This window comes from Dioscorea cayenensis, chromosome 12 (genome assembly GCF_009730915.1).
Source record: "Dioscorea cayenensis subsp. rotundata cultivar TDr96_F1 chromosome 12, TDr96_F1_v2_PseudoChromosome.rev07_lg8_w22 25.fasta, whole genome shotgun sequence".
NCBI lineage: Eukaryota > Viridiplantae > Streptophyta > Magnoliopsida > Dioscoreales > Dioscoreaceae > Dioscorea > Dioscorea cayenensis.
In genome coordinates, this window is record NC_052482.1 from 18696042 (window position 1) to 18723561 (window position 27520).

The 27520-nt window shown below is 34.1% G+C and overlaps 3 protein-coding genes across 9 annotated transcripts; 2 read left to right on the forward strand and 1 right to left on the reverse strand.

The window, feature by feature from the left end:
- Window positions 1-8616: 8616 nt before the first annotated feature.
- On the forward strand, window positions 8617-12094 carry LOC120273587 (ubiquitin-conjugating enzyme E2 28-like). 4 transcript variants are annotated; one of them, XM_039280244.1, is made up of 5 exons: window positions 8617-8772; window positions 9029-9107; window positions 10211-10338; window positions 11211-11315; window positions 11644-12094. In XM_039280244.1, the coding sequence occupies exons 2-5, from the start codon at window positions 9038-9040 to the stop codon at window positions 11785-11787; spliced, it is 447 nt and encodes a 148-aa protein (XP_039136178.1). In that variant the 5' UTR covers window positions 8617-8772; window positions 9029-9037; the 3' UTR covers window positions 11788-12094. The 4 variants fall into 4 exon arrangements, with proteins under 4 accessions (XP_039136178.1, XP_039136179.1, XP_039136177.1 ...); XM_039280245.1 differs by having other exon boundaries at window positions 8626-8772; window positions 9032-9107; XM_039280243.1 differs by having other exon boundaries at window positions 8631-8789.
- A 134-nt stretch (window positions 12095-12228) lies between these two features.
- On the reverse strand, window positions 12229-15528 carry LOC120273586 (26S proteasome non-ATPase regulatory subunit 11 homolog). The gene is made up of 2 exons (XM_039280242.1): window positions 15443-15528; window positions 12229-13682 (listed from the first exon to the last, which is right to left on the reverse strand). The coding sequence occupies exon 2, from the start codon at window positions 13658-13660 to the stop codon at window positions 12392-12394; it is 1269 nt and encodes a 422-aa protein (XP_039136176.1). The 5' UTR covers window positions 13661-13682; window positions 15443-15528; the 3' UTR covers window positions 12229-12391.
- A 1588-nt stretch (window positions 15529-17116) lies between these two features.
- On the forward strand, window positions 17117-27022 carry LOC120273585 (serine/threonine-protein kinase AtPK2/AtPK19-like). 4 transcript variants are annotated; one of them, XR_005540573.1, is made up of 9 exons: window positions 17117-17277; window positions 18019-18873; window positions 19743-19825; window positions 19902-20022; window positions 20133-20306; window positions 22086-22193; window positions 22282-22587; window positions 24545-25869; window positions 25965-27022. XR_005540573.1 is itself a non-coding variant. In XM_039280241.1 (6 exons), exons 1-6 carry the CDS (start codon window positions 18301-18303, stop codon window positions 22579-22581), a joined length of 1359 nt encoding a protein of 452 aa, XP_039136175.1. In that variant the 3' UTR covers window positions 22582-22751. The 4 variants fall into 4 exon arrangements, 1 of the variants encoding a protein (XP_039136175.1); XR_005540574.1 differs by lacking the exon at window positions 17117-17277 and having other exon boundaries at window positions 18301-18873; window positions 25604-25869; XR_005540575.1 differs by lacking the exon at window positions 17117-17277 and having other exon boundaries at window positions 18301-18873; window positions 25687-25869.
- Window positions 27023-27520: the final 498 nt, after the last annotated feature.

Below are 27520 nucleotides of genomic sequence, written 5' to 3' on the forward strand. Positions count from 1 at the left end.
GTCACAGATACTACTAAAGTTGGGTAGGTAAAACTGAATATAACACGTAGAAAAAGTACAATAATTAACAAGTGACACCCAAAAAATAATTGTTAGGATGAATTGTTCAATTATGGGGACATTATGGTAGAGTCGTAGACGTTTTGATTTACTCCACTATTAGGATTGGGTCATCACTAGAGTTGGTGAGAGGACCTAAGAAGTCGAGAGTACATTTAATTCATGCAATTAACTCCTCCAATTTAGATTTTTTCAGAACCTCAAAAAAAAGTATTTAATAAATTTTGCTACAAGGAAAAATCTCTTTCAAGTTTGTACTTTACTTAAATGCTATGAATTTTTTTATTATATATAAAGAGAAATATTATTTTTAGCCCGCTAAAAATTTCAAAACATTTCAGGCAGCCCCTCTGATATTTGAATTTCTCAAACAATCAATTTTTTCTCAATACACTTTTTTTCCGTTAATAGAGCTTACTCTGTCAGTTTATTCTATCTTACAATATTTACAGCTTTGTGGTATTTTGACAATTTTTCTACTTCCTTGCTTTGTTTTCGACTCCTTCCTTGTGTGTATTTTTGGCGTGTGAGCTTTCTTGGTTGTCTTTTAGTGTTTTTATTACTATTCTATCTTCTGTATTTTCCTTTTCAGTTCATGTATGTTATTTTTGTCATGGACATATTATTTGACTTATGGATCTACTAGTGTATAGCCAGTGGCGGAGCTAGATATTAAAAGTTAGGGGGATGAATTTATAAAAAAATAAATAATTAACTAAAAATTTTACCATTTTTTTTAAATTATTTATATGTTAATGTATAGTTTAGTTTATAAAAATTGGATATCAAACAATAAATTTTTACAAAAACTCTACTAAAAATGTAATTTTATATATTATATAAATTAATTTGTAAAAAATCAAAAGTTAAAACATAGATTTTTTTTAAAATACTACATAAAGTAATTTATAAAATATTAATAAGTCAAATAATAAAATTTTGATAATATTTTTTAAAATATATATTATGTTTATAGATTTTTTTTTTTTAAAAAGACAAAAGCTATATAGATTAGAGGCGTGTGCACGGACTGAAATTTAATTATCAAAGTTTGGACTATGAACCCACACCCACAATTGACGTCGACCCATATATCTATTAAAGGGGGCGGTCGGAGAAAGAGAGAGACATAGAGAATTGGGAGGGTAGCAAACTTTGTTGCATGGCTTTGTATCTAAACAACTCTTAAACTCTTGTGTATTAGCTGTGTTGCTGTTGTTATTGTTGTTTCCCTGTGCATTTGCAAAACCTCTTTATTTCTACTTACTATTGTGGTTGTTGCTGTTGTTGCTATTTCCGTTGTATATCATTGTATTTCTTTATCTTGTACCAGTGTCAATATTGTTGTTTCCAAATTATTGGTTAGCCTTGCGGCGTCCCGAGAGTTGGAGTGGAGGGGTCTCATGAGCCTCAGGATTGCCGAGGTGATTGTCATATCCCGTGGACCCGCGGGTCGGGGTGTGACAAGCTTAATAATTATAGTTTGTGTCTAACATTACGTATTTACATGTAACCACATAAATTTTATTTTAATATGTTATTTTTCATTTAATATTTATTTTTTTTATTTAATATTTAACATTTTTGTTTAATATTATGTAGTTCCACTTTAAAAACTGACGGTCATTCTTGTCAACATTAGCTACTTTTATGTTAGAGATATTGAAAAATAAGCTATAAAAAAAAATCTATATGGGAATACCCAAATTTGGAGGGCCAAGTGTGCATAAAAGAAACTTCCAGGTGTTTTAAGCAATTACCGGTATATACAACAGAATTTGTTAAGTGAATACATAAAATAATTACATAAAATAGATATATCTTAAAAGTGTAAATTTATTTTATTAATAATTATCCTTGAAATATTTAAAAACTAAATATAAATTTACAAAAGAAATACTTAATTATGAATTTAACTATTTAGTAAAAGATATATAAAAAATACAATACATATTTCGTCCAATTTTTTTTATTAATCATTATAATTAATTGAAATGCAATGGTATGGTGAATGGTGCGTCTATATATATATATGTTATAAATATTATTATAATGGATGCCTACTACAGCAAAGCACTGTAGCAGATGTCATTACCGTAGCAATCATATAGAAAACACTGTTATTATTTAACCTACCATGGTATTTTGGACCGTCGGATCAAATCGATCCTAGCTATTCATTCAACACTTGTAACCCTATAAATACCCCCACTCATTTGTATATTTGATATAAGAAGAGAAGGAAAAGAGAAAGAGAAATAAAAAAAAAGAGAAGAAAAGAAGAGGTGAATTTTGAAGGGTAATTTTTTTTTTGGTAAATTTTCTCGCTTTATATTCTTATTACTATCTTTGCATTTATATTATATTCTTAACACGTTATCAGCACGAACTTGCTCATATGACTTTAATTTTCTTTGGCTCATCTAATATATATCCTATATATGAAATCTATTTTTAACACTGAATGAAGGGAGGTTCGACAGGTAAGCATAATACTGCTAGCAAACCATATATTTTATTTAATTCATAATTTCAGTCAACCATATATAGGATTTTCTTAAAAGTATACATAAAAAACATACAGTACAAAAGCCACTAAGCCTAATAACACTGGTACATCTAAAATAAACATGAAAAACAATAATATTAATATTACAATGAGTTTTTCCATCAAATCCAAATCATATGGTATGATCTGCCCTAAGTTTGCCATGGCGAAACTCCGATCCCGGCAATCGTTGACAAAATCAGGTAAAATTTCACCGGCGAACCTCCGATCTCCTCTTTTCCGCCGGTCCTCTTCTCTTCTCCGTTGGCCTTCTCTCCCTTATCTTTCCTTCCTCTTCCCTCTTAACTCATACTCACTTTCAAACAAATTTTCATTCCCAATGCTGCAATAATTGCAGTGTATGAACAATACTGTATATGAACAGTACCGTATGTATATATAGTATCGTATATGAGATTTATATTTTATTATGTACACTCTATTCTAATTACCTGCTATATTATTATTTTGAAGAGAATGACAAATATCGCAAAAAGAGAATTCGAAGCCCTTCAAATCTCATGGAGCAATTATATATCCTGGAGCCTCGATATCAAGCTCCATTTGAAAGCAAGGAACCTGAGCAAAACTATTGAGGCTAATAACAATGAGCCTAATGATAATAAGGCGAAAGCCTTAATATTTATAAGACATCATATTGATGATGGCCTGAAGAATGAATATTTGACCATTGAGGATCCACAGGAATTGTGGTTATCCCTGAGGGAACGATTTGAATATCTCAGAATGGTCTACTTACCCAAAACACGTAATGATTGGTCAAGCCTCAGGTTTCAAGACTTTGAAAGCGTGCAAGAATATAATTCCGAGCTATTTAAAATTGTTTCAGTGCTATGTCTCTGTGGAAAAACAGTGACGGAAGGTATGATGCTCGAGAAAATATTTACAACATTTCACGCACGAAATGCTATATTACAACAACAATATAGAGAAAAGAATTTCACAAAATTTTCTGAATTAATTTCTTGTCTCCTTGTGGCGGAGCAAAACAATGAATTGTTGATGTAGAATCATCAATCTCGACTATCTGGATCAGCACCACTACCAGAAATTAATTTTAGGCAAAAAAGATGGCGTGGTCGCGGTATTGGTTTTAAAAACCACGGTAGACGAGAATATTATGGTGGTCGAGGACGACGTGGTCGTGATGGGGGCTGAAATAATATCGGACCATGTGATAGCAAAATTGATGTATATCAACAAAAGCAACAAAGCCACAAGATGGGGTTAGAGACAAAGAAGGATACCTGCTATCGTTGTGGCCTGAAAGACCATTGGTCCAGAATTTGCAGGACCCCTAAACATTTTGTCCATCTTTACCAAAAATCACTTAAAAACAAGAAAGGTAAAGATATTGAGACAAATTTTGCTGACAACCCTATAGTTAATCCAATTGAGAATAATTCTATAAATAATTTAAATGTAACTGAAAATACATATTTAGATATGTCAGATTTCCTTATAGACTAATTTGTAATATGTATTTGTGTTTTATTAAATTATGTTTTTCTTCTGTTTTGTTAGAATGTGGCTGATGATGAATGCATTATTGATTGCGGGACAACACATACTATTTTGACAAGAAAAATATATTTTATATCCTTATCAATGAGAAAGGCATGTATAGCCACAATAGCAAGGTCATCAGACCTGGTTGAAGGTTCTGGAGAAGCAGCATTGATGTTGCCAAATGGGGCATCCTTGTAGATGAAAAATGCTTTATATTCCCTTAAGTGTAGGAGGAACCTTTTAAGCTTTAAAGATATACGTCTCAATGGATATCATTTAGAGACGGTTGATAAAGAAGGAAAAGAATATATTTATATTACACAAGTTATTTCATGCAAAAAACGTGTACTTGAAAGCTTTCCTTGTATATCCTCAGGATTATATTTTACATGTATTAAAGTGATGGAATCGCATACGGTATTAACCCAGAAGGTTAATGACCCAGAAATATTTAAAATATGACATGAAAGACTTGGACATCCGGGTGCTATTATGTTGTGCCGGATTATTACTAGTTCTTATGGACACCCATTGAAGGATTATAAAATCCTAACACATAATGAATATGCATGTTCAGCATGCTCAATGGGAAAGCTAATAACTAGATCTTCTATAACTAAGGTGACTGGTGAATCTCCTAAATTTTTAGAAAGAATACAAGGAGACATATGTGGATCAATACATCCATCATGTGGACTATTTAGGTATTTTATGATTTTAATCGATGCATCGACTAAATGGTCCCATGTTTCACTTCTATCTACAAGGAATGTAGCATTTGCAAGGTTCTTGTCACAAATTATCAGGCTTAAAGCAAAATTTCCAGATTATCCCATAAAGACAATTCGTCTTGATAATGCTTTCGAATTTTCATCAAAATCATTTTATGATTATTGTATGGCAGTTGGAATACATGTTGAGCATCAAGTAGCTCATGCACATACCCAAAATGGGTTGGTAGAGTCATTAATTAAAAGACTCCAAATTATTGCCCATCCAATGTTATTAAGGACAAAACTGCGTACAAGTGCGTGGGGTCATGCTATTTTGCATGCTACAGCTTTAATACGGATTCGACCCACTGCATATAATTCATATTCACCACACCAACTTGTTATGGGTAAAGAGTCTGATATTTCATATATAAGAATATTTGGTTGTGCAGTATATGTGCCAATACCAACACCAAATCGAACAAAAATGGGTCCACAACGTAGACTTGGTATATATGTTGGTTATGATTCCCCTTCAATTATATGATATTTAGAACCATTAACAGGGGATGTATTTACTGCAAGATTTGCAGATTGTCATTTTGATGAATCTGTCTTCCCTTCATTAGGGGGAGAAATGATTACTCAAAATGAAGTAAATGAAATTGATTGGAATGCATCACGATTACATACATATGATCCTCGCACCAATGAATGTGAACTTCAAGTTCAAAGGATCATTAAATTGCAAAATATTGCAAATGAAATACCTATGCATTCACTGATACTGAAATGGTAACCAAATCGTATATACCAACTGCAAATGCTTCTACAAGAATTGAGATTCCTAAGAATCCATTGAAAGAAAATGAAGTAGAAAATAAACCACAACAAAAACGTGGAAGACCAATTGGCGCCAAAGATTCAGCTCCTAGAAAAAGAAAGCAGAAAAATAAAGAGAAAGATCTCCTATGTAAAAGGGGAGAGGAAATTATAAAACCCTCAAAACAAGTTAATGAAGAATCAATGGAGTATGATATTTCTGAAAATATTGAAAATTCAATTTGCTATGTAGATGATGGTCAGAGATTGAATCGGCATGAGACCGAAATAAATGATATATTCATCTACAATATGGTTACAAATATAGAAATAAATACTGATAATGATCCAGAGCCACGATCTATTGAAGAATGTCGACAAAGAAATGATTAGCCAAATTGGAAAGAAACTATCAAGGCTGAGCTAAATTCCCTATCAAAACGTGAGGTGTTTGAGCCGATAGTGCCAACACAAGAAGGGATAAAACCAGTCAGTTATAAATGGGTATTCGTGAGAAAAAGAAATGAAAATAATCAAATTATGAGATACAAAGCAAGACTGGTTACTCAAGGTTTTTCTCAAATACCTGGTATTGATTATGAAGAAACATATTCTCCTGTAATGGATGGAATTACTTTCCAATTTTTAATTGCCATGGCAGCAAGTAATAAATTAGATATGCAGTTAATGGATGTTGTCACAACATATCTATATGGATTACTTGAAAATGACATATATATGAACATCCCTGAAGGATATAAAATAACAGACATTACAAATCAATAACATTTATACTCTATAAAATTGAAGAGATCTCTCTATGGATTAAAACAATCTGGACGGATGTGGTATAACCGTCTTAGTGAATATCTTATAAAAAAAGGATACCAAAATGATAGTATATGTCCATGTGTGTTTATTAAAAGTTTTACTAACGGTTTTGTTGTGATAGCAGTATATGTGGATGATTTAAATCTTGTAGGCACTCCTTCTGAAATTGCAATTGCAGCATCATATCTGAGAAAAGAATTTGAAATGAAAGATCTGGGAAAAGACCAAATGGTCCAGAAAAGACCAAATTTTGAGAAAAGACCAAATTTTGTCTAGGTATACAAATCGAGCACTTATCCTCAGGAATATTTGTGCATCAATCAACCTATATAGAAAAGGTGCTGAAGAGATTCAATATGGAGAAGGCTTATCCACTGAGTACGCCAATGGTCGTCCGGACTCTTGATGTTCAGAAAGATCCATTTCGTCCACCTGAAAAAGGAGAAATCATTCTTGGTCCAGAAATTCCATATCTAAGTGCAATTGGTGCATTAATGTACCTTACAAATAATACAAGACCAGATATAGCTTTTGCAGTAAATCTTCTAGTAAGATACAGCTCTACACCGACAAGAAGACATTGGAAAGGAGTAAAAGATGTGCTACGTTATTTACGGGGAACTACAGATCTGGGCTTATTCTATCCACAAGAATATTCATCTAACCTCACAGGCTTTGCTGATGCTGGGTATTTGATCCTCACAAAATGCGAATACATATTTTATTACAATGGTACTGCTATCTCATGGCGTTCCACAAAATAAACTCTTACAGCTACTTTATCAAATCATGTTGAAATTCTAGCTCTCCATGAAGCAAGTCGTGAATGCCAATGGTTATGATCTATGATTGGGCATATACAGTCATCATGCAAATTACCATCAGTAACAACAAATGCTACAGTAATTAATGAAGACAATAGTGTTTGTATTTCTCAAATACAAGGAGGTTATATTAAAGGTGACAGAACGAAGCATATATCACCAAAATTTTTCTACACTTATGATCTCCAGAAGGAAGGCGTTATAGAAGTTCAAAAGATTCAATCCAATGAAAATCAAGCTGATTTATTCACAAAATCACTTCCGAAGTGCATTAGCAAAGACTTATACACAAAATCGGTATGAGAAGACTTAAGGATGTAAGTACTTCTGATATAAGTTAGAGATTATTTGAGGGGGAGACTGTACTCTTTTTCCCTTCGCCAAGGTTTTTGCCCCAATGGTTTTCCGAGGCAAGGTTTTTAATGAGGCAGTAACCCTCAAATATACCAAGGATAGTGTACTCTTTTTTATTAGCTAGGTTTTTTATCCCACTGGGTTTTTTCTAGCAAGGTTTTAATGAGGCATATCCTTTGGTCGTAGGCATTGAAGGGGGAGTGTTATAAATAAATATTATAATGGATGCCCACTACAGCAAATCACCGTAGCAGGCGGAATTACTGTAGCAACCATTTAGAAAACAATGTAGCAGCCGTAATACTGTAGCAATCGACCATGTGGTACTGTAACAGCCGCCAATACTGTTACTATTCCACCTATCATGGTATTTTGGACCGTCGGATCAAATCGATTCTAGCCGTTCATTTAACCCTTGTAACCCTATAAATACCCCCACTCATTTGTATATTTGATATAAGAAGAGAAGGAAAAGAGAAAGAGAAACAAAGAAGGGAGAAGAAAAGAAGAGGTGAATTTTGAAGGGTTTTTTTTTTTTTGGTAAATTTTCTTACTCTCTATTCTTATTACTATCTTTGCATTTATATTATATTCTTAATAATATGCACATATTTATACCATACAATAATAAATTATTGCTCTTAAACGTCATTTTAAACAATTTTTATAATAAAAAAAATTCACTAAATAAAAAAAATAGAAAAAAAGACACCTTGTTTGTTTTGGACGCTATTATCTTTTGACCATGTTAGGCAACTAATCACATTAAAAATAAAAGTCAATGAATAAAAGTTCCAAAAATAAATAATTTAAAAATAATATAATAATAACATAAAATTTCAAAATAAAAAATGGATGTGTTTTTCGACAAATTATATATATAAAAAATGAGGAAATTAAAAAAAAAATAATAGTTAAAATTTATAGAAATATTAAATTGAAAAACAATTTTTAGTGAATTGCTTGGATATAACGCTCTTCGTTTCTCCGGCGTTGGGGTTTGGTGGCGGATCTCATCGCAGAGCCGCTTCCCGATCTCTTCCGCGCGCTTGAGGCTTCGCTCGATCCTGATTTCCCATTTTGGTTCCAGGTCCTGATCGATCTAGGGTTTGTTGTTCTTTCGATCTGCCCATTTTTTGTGATTTTTAGCTCCATTTATAGCCGCCAATATGTGTTTTTCTCTCGATCTTGATCAAGGTTTGTGTGGATGTGGTTTTTGATCTGTGATCAGTTTGTTTTTGGATTCTTTGATTGATTTTTCCGAGTTGTGATTTTCTAGGTTTTTAGGGTTCTTTTGTGGATCGGAAAAGGGTTAATTGTTTGGGGGTTGATTTGGGTTATTGCAGTAGGTTCTGATGGCGTCAAAGAGAATTTTGAAGGAATTGAAGGACTTGCAGAAGGATCCTCCCACCTCCTGCAGCGCAGGTACTGATATTCTGGTTCTTTTGATTTCTTCTCTTTTACTTAGATCTTTCATTTTTTTTTTCGGAAAGTTTGATCTTGTTTGATGATTTTATATTTAGTGAGAATGGGTTCTTAGGTATCACTGATTTGAATGACCATTCTTATCATTCTTTGAATGCTGGAACTTGGTTTTCAGTTGATGCAAAATGAGTTTTGAAGAGTTTTAAAGTCTGCCTATGAACTCTTGGTCTATTTGCACTAGGTTCTTTGTACAGGGTGTTTGTGTTTTTCCAAAGAGACGGATTTAAATCTCCGCTCATGTGACTGAGGTATTAACTTATCCCTTTTGCATGCCCTGATGTGGCTTGTCCACATTTGCCCAAAAAAAAAAAGTTTTAAGGCTTGGAAAAAGACTATATACTGAATATAGATGATTGATGGGTAATTGGTGTTATTTGTTACTAGATCATGAGTAATGTTGAAGTTGTTTGATCTTCATGAATAATAGCATGATCTAGAGGCTTTAAATCTGATGCTTTAATCCTGAGAAGGTGATGAGTGAGAGAAGGGGTTTAATCATAATTTTTGGTTCTGAGACAAAACAGATAAAATGCTCTCCTTTACTAATGGATGATAAAGATTTTAGTCTTTGTCCTTGTGCAATAATAAATATAAACCTGCTCAGAGTCGACATCAAGAGCCTGAGAGCTTATATGTTACAGTTATGTCTGTTAGCCTTCTCATAAAATGTCCAAGTCAATAAGGGTTGATGAAATCAAGAGAAGGAAAAAAGGGAGTAGCTAAGGATTGATTAGGTCTAACATGAGAGGTGGCTCAACCTGTCCATTTTTACAAGAGTTCAATTCATTATTAGAACGGAAGGGATAGAAATCTGCATTCTATATGTTTTTCTCTTTTGCTAAGCCTTGAATTGTACTTTAAAGTTTGAGCAACTTAATATAGATCAACTAATGACTAAATCAAAGTTTGAACTGGAAACAAGTAAAGCTTAGTGACATGCATCAATAGCTTTTATGTTATGCTTAAGCAATTAACATGTTCTCGCTTCCTGTTTTTTTCCTTGTTACTGCTTGATATCATGTCTTGTTTTTTACTCTTTTCAGGTCCTGTTGGGGAAGATATGTTCCATTGGCAAGCTACAATCATGGGACCCCCTGATAGTCCATATTCTGGAGGGGTGTTTTTAGTAAATATTCATTTTCCACCAGACTATCCTTTCAAGCCCCCAAAGGTGTCTTATTTACTGCTTGATGAACAGACCACCAAAATATTAATTAAATCAAACTTTAAATAATTTTATTAAACATGCAGTTTCAACCTGTTATACCTTTGAGCCAATTAATGAAAATCATATTTGATAACACGAAATAGTCTGCAAATTTGTATATTAAACATGTATTTAAATTTATTAAGCCTAGTTTGCTTTGCTAATCCAGCTTTGATTTTGGCCTGTCAAAGTAATATGATCTTAATTCACCTGTTGTAATGTGTGATAACTTGTGGCTAATCTGACTTTAATATTGAACATAGGCCTTTCCTTGAAATCAGATATAAGTCTAAATACATTGTAATTTCTTTTTTGTGCATTTTGAAGTGACAAAATCATGCATTACCTTGTTCTCTTTTAGATGCTTAACGAATGAAGACTGGGGAAAGTTTTGCAGTATTAATGTTTTCCCATTTGTTTGGTAATACAGAGGAATTTTTAGAATAAAAATTATTGATAGAAAATAAACTTTTCAACTCATGCTATTTAAAATTATCCTACAACTGAGGATGCCGTCCACAAAGAAATTTTGTTGTATCTTCCTTGAGTTGCCATAGACCAGAAAACTAAAGGTGTAATTTTCTTGTCTACCAACATAATCTTTTTTATTTTCCAAACCTATTTAAGTATGAAATAAAGGTTTGTGGAACACATGGGGAAATACTTGGCGAGGAAAGATACCACATACTGTTTTCTTGCATGTCAAATTGCAGCATTTACACATTTTCTTGGTTTTAATGCATAGAAACATGCTTGCTGCAAAGTTTCCTTTTTGTTTGATTTTATTAATGTGTACTATTTACACCTGCTGATCAGATGTGACTCTCATATTTTAGGTTGCTTTCAAGACTAAGGTCTTTCATCCCAACATCAATAGCAATGGAAGCATATGCCTGGATATACTGAAAGAGCAATGGAGCCCAGCCCTGACCATATCCAAGGTTTGAAATTTCGAATTATATAGCTGAACTAAGAATTATTTTGGTACTTGAAGCATATATAACTGTGTCAGTGTCGAATGCTAATCACCGCAATTGAAGTATATTCTGGTTTACTGTTGTACATATGTTTAATTTATTGGAAGAAACTAGTGTTTTTAGAAAAAATTCCTGTTATTATTTTTATTCGTGCAAATAATTTATGGAGAAGTCATATGGCAGCATGCCAATACCAAGTTGAGCAACGTCTGATTCTATTTACCATCATTGTTTCATCTCATCCATGAATTATGAAGTACTAAGTATTGTAATTATCTTTGTGTGGGATCAGGTCCTGCTTTCGATTTGCTCTCTGCTGACCGATCCAAATCCAGATGACCCTCTTGTTCCGGAGATCGCCCAAATGTACAAGACTGACAGAGCCAAGTACGAGTCCACAGCCCGCGGCTGGACACAGAAGTATGCCATGGGATGAAGAGGCTGGCCTTATGTTTCAAACAGTTGTTTGGTGAACTTAGAACTGTTCTGTTCAACTCATGTTGCGCGCTATCGCTTAAAAATAATACTGTTAGTAACCGCAGGTGCAAGATGTTGCTCGCATCTGCAGACTAGTAGTTTCTATAATGGCTATCTGCTATAGCAAACATATATATCAGTGCTTCATGGTTATGGTTTTGGTTGTGCAGATCCTAGTTTCTTCTTGCGCTCTTGTATGACTTTCTTCATGCATCAACTGTTTATTCATGTATCTATCTTTGAATTAAATATATGAGCATTGAACATGCCCCAACTGTGATACTGCTAATTATCACGTCTTATGATAGATATAGCATGGCTTTCCTGCATGATGTCAGTTATAAAATGGGTATGAATACCAATTATACCTCGGAGTCAGAGTTCACGAGAAGGCCACATGTAAATCAACTCCTAAATCAAATTCTATGTCATGGCAACAAAGGGATTTGTTAGAAAACCGCTGTTTTGAAACAAATTAAAGTTCCGACAATAAAAACAAAACAAGCATGAATCTGATGAGATGAATGAGTATGATTTCTAGGAACATAGAAACATGAGAGCATCTAAGCCATAATCTTTGCAGATCTCACATAGAGGCTGTCCACAACCTTGCCGATGTTGGAAATAGTTTCAAGTGTTGCCGGGAAGATGGCGTCCACCTTGGGATCATCGAATATGATGAGGCATCCTGCTCCTTGATCAAGAGTCCCAGCAAATTTCTTGTCAAGAATCATCTGAGACAGCTTCTTCTCCACATGGTCAACAGGAAGTTCTATGAGCTCGGCAATATGGCTGATCTCAACCCTCACAAATGGCTCGATTAACCTGCAGAGATTTTGCTCCAAGAGTGTGTCATACAATGACGAGAGGTGCCTATGGACGATTGGGTCTTCCTCCAGTTGTGCCTTGTAATCCCGCAAGGCTGTTTCAAAGAATTTGAGAGACCTTTTGGAGTGAGCATCAGCAACCGCCTTCATAGCATCCAACTCAGGGCCAAGGTATTGCAGTCCAGCCTTTGAGGAAATTACCCCAGCAACATCATCTGCCTGACTCACCATGATTTTGCACAGAAGCATGTACTTCAAACTGAAGACTGCTCGAGGATCCTCAAGTGCATTGAAGGCTTCAAATGCTTCAAAGAAATAACTGTAAGCAGTCTTGTAATCCTTCTCTTCAGCATGAAGAATTCCGCTCTGCAGATCTATGGAACCTTGCTGAGCAGGGGGCACATAGATTGCATTGGCTGCTGTTCTTGCTGCAGTGAGAGCTGCTTTGGCTTTGGGCATATTCCGCAGAGAGAAGTGAAGCTTGCTCTCCAGCAGGTCAATATCCACAAGCAGTAATTTGTCATCCAATCTTCTGACCTCTTTGATCAAATTTGAGAGAAGAGATAGAGCTTCAGTGTATTCTTTGTTTTCCATCAGGAGGGCTGCGAGTCTTGCTTCAACTCGTTGCCGAAGAAACGTCCGCTTCTCAGCACGAGTCCATTCTACCATCTCCTTGCACAGGGATATCTGCAGATCTGATGTGCCAGGTATCTTAGCAACCGCATCGATGATTCCCCTTACAATTTTTGCAGTCTTGGCCTTGGGAATCAAAGAAAAGAAGGGCCTCAATTGAGTGAGAAGGTTGCAGAGTTCTTCCGCTTTCTTCTCTTGACGAAGAAGGTCAGAGAGGTTTGTGATGGCCTGTTCTTTTATACGCAAGGCTTCTGAAGAAGAGGAGGGGTCTTCTAGTATGCGGTACAGTATAGAAATGGATTCCAATGGATCTTTGGCTTCTAAAGCCTGCGCTACTGACTCTGTGGTGGCTGGAATAAATGAAGATGACATGGTTGACTGATTGTCTTCAACTCTGGTTGTGAAGAAACTCATTTAATCAAACAGAATATGAACAAGCCAAACATGTTGACATTCAGAATTCATTATATTTCAAATTCAAACCACACAAGCAGGAAGAAGTACTTCAACAGAGATAATTCCTCAACATGTAGAACCATTTTAGTATTTAAGCATACCAATCTATACAAAAAAATTATAGCCTCACTTACTGAAACAATGTATTTAAGCAGCAAGAAGAGAAAATAAGCTTCTGTGGGTATATATTACAAAATATGTTTTCCACTGACATTCATGGATTTGCAAATAAGTTCTTAGAGCATGGAGACAAGAAACAGAAGAAAGACCTCATCCTTATGTTCATGTCTGTTACTACTTTTTAACATGAGTAACCTTTTATTAACATGTAGGTGTGCTTATCTTACTTTTAGTTAAGTTGACTTTCTAGTTAATTTCATGTTACACTCGCCTAGTTTGATTTTAGTTTGTTGGCTTCATTTTATAACCTTTACGTTTCATGGCGGCTGATGGTCGAGGCTCCCAATTTAAACCAAGAAAAACACATACAAGACCTAGACTAACCAATTCTTAAAAAACACAACTTACAGAGAAAACTAAAAACCACCAGAAATGAACTAACCAAGAAGAATCCTCAGAAATATTTTAAAGGCTGGGAGAAGTGAAAAGAAATAAGGAATAAAGGCTCCTGCCGCAATGGGATTCAAGAAAGGTAAAACAGAGAAACACAAAACCCACCATGTGATTGTGAGGAGAGACAATTTTCAACCCAAGGTAAACAACTGTGAGAAACAATGAACAATACAAATTAAACCTATAACTCATGATCAATTTATTTCTCCACAGAACTTCCATCATCAGAATTGCTGCTCAGACAACCACATCCAGATTTTTCACACAGATTTTTCACACATCAAATTTATACTAATTCTGCTCAAAATATCTCTTTGTATTTTTTTTTTTTAATGAAAACATAAACATTGCTTAAATACTTGGTTCCAAAAAAGAGACTTTCATAATTCATATATAATACAAGTGGAGTGATGCTTTATAAAACTATCTGATTTGTGTATCAACTAATTTGACCCAAAACAGACCCCATATCAATCTCCACTTCCCTAATCAGAACAGTGTCAAACATATCAACATAAAGCTCTGATCAACTAAAAATTTAGATCTATAGTAAAGAAACATGGACTACACCAAAATTGTTCAAAAATCAACAAACCAATCTAAATATCACGAGTCAAGAAAACAACAAAAACTGAGAAATTCAAGAAGAATTAAACAACAGAACCACTTGTAAATCAATCTACAAACACTCGCAAAAATTACAAGAAATTGAAACCCCAATCAATCCAAACACACAAAATACAACACAATCAACACTCAATGCATCAAAGAAAACAACAGAAACTCTAACATACCAAAAAGAATTAAACAACAGAACCGATCACAAATCAATCTACACCAACAGTCGCAAACATTACACGGAATCAAAAACCCCAAATCGATCCACGCAGACAAAATACAACAGAATCAACCATCAAAACCGTAAAATCATAAGAATGCATCAAAGAAAACAGCAAAACCGCCAAATTATCATGAAAAATTAAATACCAAAACCGCTACTAAATCAATCTATAAACCCTCAAACACTCGAAGAAATCAAAACCTCAAACAATCCACACACGAAAGAAAGCACATAAGAATGCATAAAAGAAAGCAGATCGAATAAAAAAAAACGAGAGATCTCACCCGGGATCGACAAGAAGATGAGATCGGCGATGGCGAGCTCTCGACGAGGGCTTTACTTGCAAATGGGGACGAAGACTAGCGTCCCAAGTTATATCGTGAGATTATAGGGTATGGAACTTTTAGAAATGGATCTGAATACCAATCTAATTGGGCCAAACCCAATTGGGTTGGACTTTAAATCATAGGCCCAGCCCAATTATTCAGGTTGGATGTTGCAACTTGCATGCAAGAAAATATTTATATATATATATATATATATAACGGCTAATAGTGAATTTATTTCCCTTATTATTACTAATCTTATGTATTTCAATTTATTTAAAAATTATGGAATTAAAAATATAACTGTTCAACTTAAACTAAATTCTTTATATATATATATATATAGAGAGAGATAAATTACTTATTCATTGAAAATAAGTTAGTGGTTACAAAAATAGTGCAATACAAAAATTCGGATTACATAACACTCAGGGGGCACTAGATTTACTTAGGAAAAAAAACCTGAGTTAAATCATATATTTTGAGTGGTACTTTAACATTTAGGTAAATACTAAGCATTTTGACTAGATCCAATAATAAGACAATTTATGGATTAGTGGAGAGGACACAAAAATTAAAACTTAGTTTAATTGTAGATATAGAGTTTTTTTGAAAAATGATTTTAACCCTTTGAGGCTACATATAACCGGGAAAAAGTGATCATCGAGAAAGAGGGGAGTCCATAGTCGCTTATTAATTAGTGAGATAAGTGTTATTAATAATTTTAAAAATATTAAAATTGTAAAAATTATTTATATAAATAATACATTAAAATAAAATTTGTGTTATTTGGCATGTGAATCATGTGATTGTGACTTTATATTCAGATTAGGGCCTTGTTTGGGTTAGTTTTAAAAAAAAGTGCTTTTTTTTCAAGTTGTAGAAGCACTTATTTTAAAAGTACTTTTGAGAGTAAGTTAAGTGCTTTTTAGTGTTTTATGTTTGGGTAAGCTAATGTAAAAATACTTATATATATGTGAAGTTGTTTGAATATGGATTTTTAAAAGGGCTTTTAGGGTGTCAAATTACTAAAGTGGACATTCATTGAGTTATTTTTATACATTGCTATTAATAGTGATTATTAAAATATTAATGATAATAATAATAACTTAATGTATTATAATTATAATTATTATTATAACTTAATGTATTGTAATTATAATTATAATTATAATTATTATTAATTATTATAATTTAATGTGTTATGATTATAATAATAATTATTATTACTAATAATAATAATTATTATTATAACGTAATGTATTAATAATAATAATAATAATAATTATTATTATTATTATTATAGAATTATTATTATTATAGTCATGTTTTTTTGTTGTTTAATAAGCTAGGACTAAGGGTATTAATTTATTTAATTGTTGAGAGTAAACTGATAATGTACAAAACCCAAAACAGCTTTTTAAAAGTGCTTTTTTTCAAAAGCACTTTTTTACCAGCTTTTGAAAAAAAAGCTGAATTTGGGTTTTTTTAACAGCTTCTGCTTTTGCAGAAAAGCTAATACAAACATATTTTTTTATGTCCAAAAATATTTAACTTATAAAAAAGTGCTTTTGGGCTTCTAAGAAGCCAATCCAAACAACCCCTAGATCAAAATCATCGTTAACTGAATTCAGTCAACGAGACTACCCACTCATTTCCCGCCACGTCTCCTCTACTGCCTACTGCCCCGTGAAAGGGAAAAAAACCGCGAACCCTCGCCGGAGTATCTTTTAGGGGACCGTCGAGAAATCGTCCGGCGAAATCGGGTAGCCAGTTCTTCTCTGGTTTTCGAGGTGAATTGGAATCCTCTTTCGTTTTCGCCTAATTTATAGTTTCGTTTTTAATTCTATAATTAGATCTAGAGTGTTGTATTTCTTGAGGAATTTTTCTAGATCGGGTTCTGAATTGATTGTTCTGTTATAGGTTACATGATTGAGGTGTGATTTGTTTGGATTGAGAGAATTGATTCAGAAAATTTTCAGAAAATTTTCAGTTTTTGATGGATAATAGAATAAATCAAGTAAGTGTTTTGGGGGAAATTTGTAGTGTTTGTTTTGTATGAGTGTTTGGATTGATGGAAATTTGAGGAAAAGAAGAAGAAAACATTTGCAAATGATGAAAATAAGAGAAAAAAATAATTGAATTTTGGGTCTCAATCCATCTTGTTTTCTTCATGAAGTAAAACAATGGAGGGGAAAAATCTTCTTTTTCGTTTTTCTTTCATTTCCCTCTGTTTCCCCTTAGGAACTATGACAAGCAGCTGTTTGGAGAAATAGGGTTAATACATTGATGGGTGCTGGTTCATCTCTCCCAGTTGTGCCCATCATTGGTGTGAAAATCAGTGGTTGAAACATAAGCAGCTAAACCTTTTCTTATGACTAACTCCATCATCTGTTGATTTAACTTAAATTGGATCCTGGGGAAGGTTTGTCTAGTTTTAGTTCATTACGTTTGTGCTATCTTTCCCTCTTGGACTATTTATCCCTCATATCGGCAGACTCTGATTCTCCTATATTGTTTTTCATGATTTCAAGAAACACTGTGATGTCATCTGCTTACTGTATGTTGGGAAACAAGGCTGTCTCCTGGATTGTCTTGCTTGCACCAAGTGTACCATGGAGCTCCTGTTGTCTGTATGAAGTTCCAGTTGTTTAAGGTGATTGATTGAAATCATTCTTCATCAGCCATTTTATGAGATTTATGAAGAGAACCAAACTTATTTGGAGTTGTATTGAGATAGATTTCAACTGGCATTTAATAAACAGTGAGTAATGGTTTCATCTTAGTATTATCGCCTACCAACAGCTTCTTCTTCAATGGGTCTCACTGATATTCTTCCTTCTGAGCAAGAGGAACTTGATTTTTCTGATGTTTTTGGTCCTGATCCTCAATCCTTGGCTCAAGAAAATGTGGTGGCATCTGAGGATTCCTTAGCAACATCTGGTTCATGTGAGAAAGTATACAATGACCCGGAGGTTGTTTACAGCCGATCACATTCTCTGGTAGGACCTACAGCTTGTGTTATGTTAACCAGGCAGCTCAGCAAGCTTATGCTGCATGAATCTGAGGACTCATTGGAGCTCATAGAATGTGCCAATGATGAGGGAGAAGTTGAACAAGAGGACTCATCCATCTGCACTACTCAAGAAGATGTTAGTGAGGGTGTGGTGGGGCTTGATCATTTTGAAGTCTTGAAGGTAGTTGGACAAGGTGCATTTGGAAAGGTATTTCAGGTGCGGAAAAAGGGCTCTTCAGATATCTACGCCATGAAGGTAATGAGAAAGGATAAGATTATGGAAAAAAATCATTCTGACTACATGAAAGCTGAGAGGGATATATTAACAAAAGTTGATCATCCTTTCATCGTGCCACTAAGATACTCGTTTCAGGTATAAAATTTTCTGCAATAATTGTGTCACGTCACAATGTTCGAGCTTTACGCTTTTTGTGTGATACTGTTCTTTATACTCAATTTTAATCTGCTGATTAACGATTGCATCAATAACTGCAGCTGCTGGTAGTACACCCGTTAACACCATTACAATGATGGTTCTCTCACTATCAAATGTGATATCTACTGGTTTCCATGGAAAAGGAGATTCTTTGTAGATTCCAGCATTTGGAATCTCACAAGTAAACAAACCTGAGGCAGAATATGTTCATTTGATATATATTATCTGGAGCTTCATGCAATCTTAGAAACAGCACATAATCATCATGGCCAAGTATCTATAGAGAAAGCTTTTGTGTGGCCAAATTTCCATAAAAGAAACTTCACAGGCTCTAGCATTTGGAATCTCGCTAGTTAACAAACCTAAGGCAGAATATGTTCATTTGTTTTATATTATCTGGATCTTCATACACACTTATAAACAGGAGATAATCATTATGGCCAAATATCCATAAAATAATTCCTTAGTGTGTACCATTTTCATATGACTAACAAAAGAATGACACAGGCTTGAAAACCTTTGACTGGCAGTTAAACTTGTACATTGACTTTCGGCAATCTCATGGACTCTGCATCAAATATTTGACCTGCTAATTCTTTCATAAATGTTTTTACTTATTGGTCTGTAAGTTACTGTGGCTCTTGTGCAAGATATGATTTTTGCGGTGAATAATTAGCTGAATTTTCTGCACCTTCACAGTATCATTGTCATTATTATTATTATTATTATTATTATTATTATTATTATTATTATTATTATTATTGGTCTATATTTACAGCTTTTATATACAAGTACATATTGTGCAGACAAAATATCGCTTGTACCTTGTGCTGGATTTTGTTAATGGGGGTCACCTTTTTTTTCAGCTTTATCGTCATGGTTTATTCAGGTGATCCAACTTGAGGTTTTTTCAACATGTTTATTTTTTGTCCTAGTCTACTATTAATGCTCGGTATTTTGCTCAGGGAGGAACTGGCAAGAGTCTATGCTGCTGAAATAGTATCTGCTGTTTCCCACCTTCATGCAAATGGCATAATGCACAGGGACCTTAAACCAGAAAACATCCTGCTGGATGCTGATGGCCATGTAAACCCCAAATATTCATAATGATTTACACTTCATTTATTTATTTATTTATTTTTTGGTGTCTTACCTCAGATGCACATGGATCTAAAACTTTTGTCATTTGCACTTAGGCCATGCTCACTGACTTCGGTCTGGCAAAGGAATTTGAAGAGAACACCAGATCTAATTCCATGTGTGGGACAGTTGAATACATGGCACCTGAAATTGTTCTAGGGAAAGGCCACGACAAGGCTGCTGATTGGTGGAGTGTTGGTGTTCTTCTCTTCGAAATGCTTACTGGAAAGGTATGTTTACTCCTTTATTTACTCGGCTTTGCTATGCAAGTAATTGTTGGATTTTACACAGTATCCTATATATATACACGTGTGTGTGTGTGTATTGAAGTGCTTATTATACGGGCAAATTTTGATTAGTTGATTTTTTTATATGTTGAAAGGTTTCTGCATTTAGTGTGTTTTTGGCTTAGTAGTTTTTTTTTTCTGGAAGGACTTAAAGGTCCTTGGATATTTACAAACTGACTTGCAAGTCCCTCCTCTAGCGTTTGTAATGACCAATAAATCCTTATTTTTACTTAAATTCCTCTATAGTTCCGCCAAACATTAAATCAACCTTTTTAATTCTCATAATACCAAAATTGCTCCTATTTCTTTTTTTTTTTCCTTTTTCTCAATTTTCATTTTTCATGTTCTTCATCTTCTTCTTCATATTTTTCTTTGTGTTGTTGTTCTCCTTCTTCTTCTTGGACATGTTCTTCTCTTTTGTATTTAAGCATTTCTTCTTCTCTTTTCTTCATGTTTCTCCTCATTATCTTCTTTTTCACGTTTCTCATTGAACTCCATTAATAGCATCCGTTCTTCTTCAATGGGTTAAGATGGTGGAGAAGAAGAAGAAGAAGGAAGAGAAATGGGAGTAAATTTGCGATATCTTGGTGGTTAAGAGGTTGGAGAGGAGGAAGAAAGAAGAAAAATAGGAGTGAGGTTAAAATAGCTTGGTAGCCAAAGAAAAAGAATGAGTCATTACCAGCTTAAAGGCATCTACTACGTACTTAGACAACAGGATTACCTAAGCTAAATCCTGCACTACATGTTCAATATCCAAAAAGAGCTAGTAAGATTCACTAGCTTAGAACGCCTGTTGCCCACTCAGATTGTAGCTGTATCCACTCTTATTCTTAGGTTACTTGCTTAGAAATGTTAGCTACCTGCTCAGATTTCAGTTGTATCCACTCTTATTCTCAAATTGCCTGTTTAGAGTTGTCCACTGCCAATACAGACTGTAAATGTCCTCACTCAGAGACATTTACCACCCACTCATACTACCACATCAGAATCTTGGGTTACTTGTTCAGAACGTTAGAAGAGTAGGTTCAAATATATAAAAATTTAATTTTAGTTAAAACTAGTGTGATTACTCGATGGTTAAGACGTTGGGTTTCATCATCTATCCACGATTCAAATCCCACACCTAGGAAGGTAATATGAGTAGTTCAAATATATAAAAATTAACTTTAGCTATGACAAATGGAATAATTTGATGGCTAAGATGTTGGATTTCTAATTCATTGCTTCTCCTCTAAGGAAGCAATACCGCATACTCTTTCCCAAATCACCTATATGAACCCGAAGCTAACCCCTGCCCCCATATGACCTTCTTTCTCATATTGTATGGGTGTCACTTAACAATTGTTCGCAATAGTACTTCGGGGGCTGGTAACACTATTAGAGTCCAGAAAACCTTCTTCTAACTGTTTTTCATTGGTATTTTTTCCATGAAATCTATCAATCATGGTTCAAATCCTCACACCTACAAATTTAAGAAGATAAGAAAAGTATGTTCAAATATATACAACATATATTTTTTATAAATTTTAATAGAAAGAGAAAACTGAACAAGCGCGTGCCATAACAATGAAATAAGAAAACAGAAAATGAAGAAGAGATATTTCATAGACTACAGCAAGAAGTTTCATTTATTTCCAATATTCTTTGAAGACTTTCTTTTTTCCTTCTGAATGGCTTGTTATAAGTTCACTCTCCTGTTCCATGTGTTCATTTTGTTTGCAGCCCCCTTTTACTGGTGGCAACCGAGATAAGATTCAGCAAAAAATAGTGAAGGACAAAATAAAACTCCCACCCTTCTTATCAAGTGAAGCACATTCACTGCTGAAAGGGGTACATTGCCAATATTCATTGTCAGTATGCCATGCCAAAGAAACCGAAAACAATGCTGATGCCTTGCTTTCTTGCTTTCTCTTCTCAGTTATTGCAGAAAGAATCAAGCAAGCGTCTTGGCAGTGGACCTGGTGGCAGTGATGAGATAAAGAACCACAAATGGTTCAAATCTATCAATTGGAGGAAATTGAATGCCCGGGAAATCCAGCCGAGCTTCCGCCCCAATGTCACCGGCAAGAACTGCATTGTCAACATCGATGAGTGCTGGACGAACATGACACTAGTGGATTCTCCAGTCTCCACACCAGTTGCAGGAGACAGTAATTTCACAGGGTTTACTTATGTGAGGCCGTCACCATTTCTTCAGAAACCACCGAATTCTCTTTGATGAAAGGTACCTGTTTGTGTATGTTCATCGGAAATTATTATGATATTGCTTGTTTTAGCTACAAAAAGTATTTGAATTCTGCATCTAATATCAGTAACATGTATAAATTTTTACTGGTTCTGTTAATGTCATGTGATGAAAGAATATGTATATGTATGATCCTGTTTTCACTAATGTTTTAGGTTTGCTATGCCTTCGTGGTTATTCACTTGTATAATAAAGTCATTGGAAATATAAAAAAAGATGACCAAGATTTCAAAATCTATTTTAAAAAAAAATATTATTATTATTTTTGGACAATTGGAACGTGTTGTGGAAATCAGTCAAACTCTCAACTCTTTGAATGTGAGACAACAACACCATCATCCGGTTATTGCGCTAGTGTAGTATTAGTTATTTTTGTTATAGACTTATTATAAAAACCCTTGCTTTAATGGATGTTTTACTAAAGAAACTTACATATATACTCATGTAATATTGAAATTGATAGTTTTGTTCTGCTAGAAACCATTGAGGATGATATAACTTCTTGTTGATTTTTCAAAAAGAAAATAAATAAAAATTGCATATTAAGAAAAGAACATACAAACAAACAAAATGGTTGCCGTTTCCATGAAGGAGTAGCGAGTGATTGATGCCAACCTCTTTACCAGCAGAGGACCTAGACAAATAGACCATTCAAGGGAATCTCACAAGCAAACCCTCTCTGGAAAACCAAGGAAAAGATTAGTCTATTCAAAGATCAGCTTTCTTACAGAAACCGCGATAACAATCAAAACATGCAATTAAGTGTAGAAGTTCTTCTTCAGTTATAAACGACTTTACCTCAGAGAAACCATCCCGAACTTTCTGTGATCACCATTGAGCGAAACTTTGATTTCTTCAATTCTTTTTTATTATTTTTATTTTTTTTTATTTAGGCAGTGTCACACCCCGACCCGGCTAAACCAAACCCAATGCGCGGACAAACGGCCACAATTCCACAGGGCGTAAAACCAGTAAACCTGTAAGGTTTTAGAACTTGACTTCGTGCGGATAATGTACCAAACTAACAGAAATACAGAATACAAGTACAACTTAAGAAATACATCATAGGTTCAAATACGTAATGACCAAAATACATAAATGTCCCAAAGTGCAGGATTTGGTGTCCATACAACAAATACAATAATAACACTCGATACAACTCCAACGGGAAAATACAACTACGGGTAACTTGCTAAGCAATCCTTAGATCTACTGCTCTTGATTTGAAAAAGATTTAAAACAATTTCATGAGCTCACTAGCATTGTAAGTAATTCAAAATTTGAAAACAAAAACTCGAGTATGAAATATATAGAGTAATTAGGACCAAAACAAGAGTTTGCAAACATTTTTAAAAGAAAGCATGCCGTTAGCATAATAAGTTCAAATTATTGCAATAGGGAAATATCATAACTAGTAAAGCAAAACAGAAAAGTAATATATTCCCGAATAATAGAGTTTGTCTCCAAATTCATTATAGGTGTCAGAGATCATTTGTTTACCCTCGATGACCCGTGCCAGAATAGCATAGGTCATTTATTTATCCTCGGTAACCTGAGACTGAGTATCAAAAGCTAACAAATGAAACACTTTCAAATATGGGGTCTGCACAAATTACTCTAGAAGATTGTTCAAATCATCTAAGGGTAGTTCGAAGTAATAATATTGGGCAAGAATGCATGGCTATTGTAAAGTTTTTCAAGGAAAAAAACTCAATGATGATTCTTTTTTCTTTGATATGGATCTTGATGAGTTTGGCTAGACTAGATTTGTTTTTTGGGCATATGGAAGATGTAGAATGGTATATTCAGAATTTGGAGATGTTGTTGTTTTTTTATACCACTTATCAAACAAATAGATTTTGCTTCCCTTTTGCTCCTTTTGTTGGAGTCAATCATTATAAGCAATCAATTTTATTTGGTTATGCTCTAATCGCAGATGAAAAAGAAGAAAGCTTTTTATGGGTATTTCAAACATGGATGAAATGTATGCTAGGAAAACATCCATAAACCATTATTACAGATCTAGGCTTGACAATGGGGAAAGCTATTGCAAAAGTTCTTCCAAATTATGGTCATCGATTGTGCTCATGGCACATGGGAGAAATTCGATGAAGTATTTAGTAGATTTGAAGAGCAAAGAAGGCTTCCTAGGGGACTATAACAACTGGTTACACCGTAGTACATCAATGGAGGCATTTGAGAGTAAATGGGGTGAACTTAAAGCAACACACAACATTGATGATAGACATTGGTTGAGTAAAATGTATGAAATTCGACACAAATGGGTTTTTTCTATATTGGCAAAATTTATTCACAGCTAGAATGACCTCTACACAACGCAATGAAAGTATTAACTCATTTTTTGATGGATTTTGTTAATTCATAAATTCCATTGGATGAGTTTGTTATGGAGTATGATAAGGCATTGTGTGCTCGACGAAATGATGAAGAAAATGAAAACTTCAAGACTTTAAACTCTATGCCTAACTTTCATACAAGTCATCCAATTGAGAGACATGCAGGAGAAGTGTATACAAGAACTGTGTTCTATATTTTCCAAGCAGAATTGTGAGAAAGTGATAGTATGCTAGTTGAAGGCATTCATGATGGGACTGATCATGCCAAATATAAAATCTGCAATCACATTGTTATGTTTAGGAAAGATGGCATTGAAGATTGGGAGCCTATAGCTACATGTTCTTGTAAGAAGTTTGAGACTAAGGGTGTGTTGTGTTGTCATATATTGAAAATATTTAAAAAAAAGGAGGTTGCAAAGATTCCCAAAAAGTATATTCTTCGTCGTTGGAGTATGGTTGCAAGATATTGGTCGAATGTTATGATGGTTGATACAAGTAACAATGCTTTTACACTGTTGATGAAGTGGAGTGCACAAAATGTGTTTTCGTATTGCACAGTCTATATCATCTTTAGAGATGTATGAAAAAATTATGCCTAAGCTAAATGACATCTTCAAAATGGTTGGTGAATTTTCTAGTGCATGAGAACATGTCTTACACACGGAGCAAAGTGTGGCAAATGAGGAGATTATTGGTTCATCTTCTTTCCTTGCAACCTCAGGTGGAGATGATACTTGTGGGTCACACATTGGTATTCTTGATCCAAAATGTGTTAAAAGCAAAGGTCTTCCAAAAGTGAATACAAGGATTAAATCTGGGATCGATATTCAATTGTCATTATAGAAGAAAAGGACTTGCAGTAGATGTGGGAGAAAGGGTCATTACATGTCTACATGCACATTTAGTAAGACAATTTCTTTGAATTTTTATGTTAATTTAATTCATATTTTCAATTGATCATTATTGTTTGAGAATGAAAATTTTTATGTGGTAATGCAGGTCAGGCTTGAGCCATATTTTGGAATGCTTTTGGATGTCTGGCTTATATCTGTCTCTTTGCTTGTGGACATTACGTTCATATTTATTTTCATGTTTTTGGTGAATTTGTGCTGAATTTGTTTATGTTCAGCTGTAATTTGTTGCATGTACATTTGATTTTGTGTTGTATTTGGTGTCACTTTAATTTGCTAGCTTTAATTTGTAATTTGTTTACCTGAAGAAAATATTAAGCTCTAGTTTGTTGCAGATTTTTGTTAAGCTGCAGAATTTCTTTGAATGTCTATCTTTAGATTATTGTTAGGCCAGGGATATTTATTAAGCTGCAGAAATTTCTTAAGCTGTCTTTAATTTTTTGATTAAGCTTTAATTTGTTAGGCTGCAGAAATTTTGTTAAGTTATTACTAGGCTGCAGAAATTTTGTTGCAGATTTTTGTTAAGCTATAGAATTTCTTTGAATGTCTGTCTTTAGATTATTGTTAGGCTGCAGAAATTTTGGAATGTCATCTTTAAGTTGTTGCTAGGTTGCAGAAATTTTGTTAAGCTACAAAAATGGTGATCCATTATTGAATGAAAAGATCATAGTACATGGTGATCCATTACTACAGACACAACAGTGCACTTACAACATTTGCTAATTTCCATATTGTTCAGTGCGAGAGAAAAGAAAAGAAAAGCTTCAAACACTTTGTCAAAGATAGTGTATTACACAGAACCACTACCATATAGATTGCTGATTTTCATACAGTTGGACACCTAAAATAAAAGGACAAAAACTATGTTTACAGGAAAATTGCTTCCCAAGGCTCGCTTATAAGTTGCGAGAGCAAATGGTTGGGGAACAGTATAGTTCGATCGTGAAGTTCCAGAGGCAGTTTTGGTTTTTGATTTAATGCTAGAGTCTTGCTTTCGATTAAGTGGCGACTGAGCTTCACAAGTTACTGATACCATCTCTGGGGTATCAGCCTGGACACTTGAGTTGTTCACAGCAGCAATTCCATTTCCATTGTTACAAATTATATCTTGATGAATTAAAGCAGCTTTGTCAGGAGATTCCTTCATGAATAATTTTTCTTCGGACCCCTTAGTCTCTGCAGCTTCATCAAGAATGCTGGAATCAGAAATGCCCATCATAACTTTGTCTAGTGCAAGCTCTTCGAGAAGTTTGGAAGAAAGACCATCAGTTGAAATAAGAACACTATCTAATTCTTCATCAGCAGACATTTCTATGACTTTTTTTTCCCATCAAACTGTAATATAGCGCAAAAATTCATCAACTAGTCAGAACATGATGGTTTGAAAACAGAAATGAATATCAAATCATATAGCATTTTTAGATCATCAATTGTTTCAGTCAATTTCTACAGGAAAATGGCCATAAGTTACGGATATTTTTAGTTATGAGAGTGAAAATTTACTCTTTTTTATTCACTTCATATACTACAAATGTTATAGCTACTCTTTTTTGATCACTTCATATACAACAAGTGTTGTATAGTGAAAATGTACCAAATGAGCCACTCATACAGTCACACTACAACTTTCAATCCAAAATAATT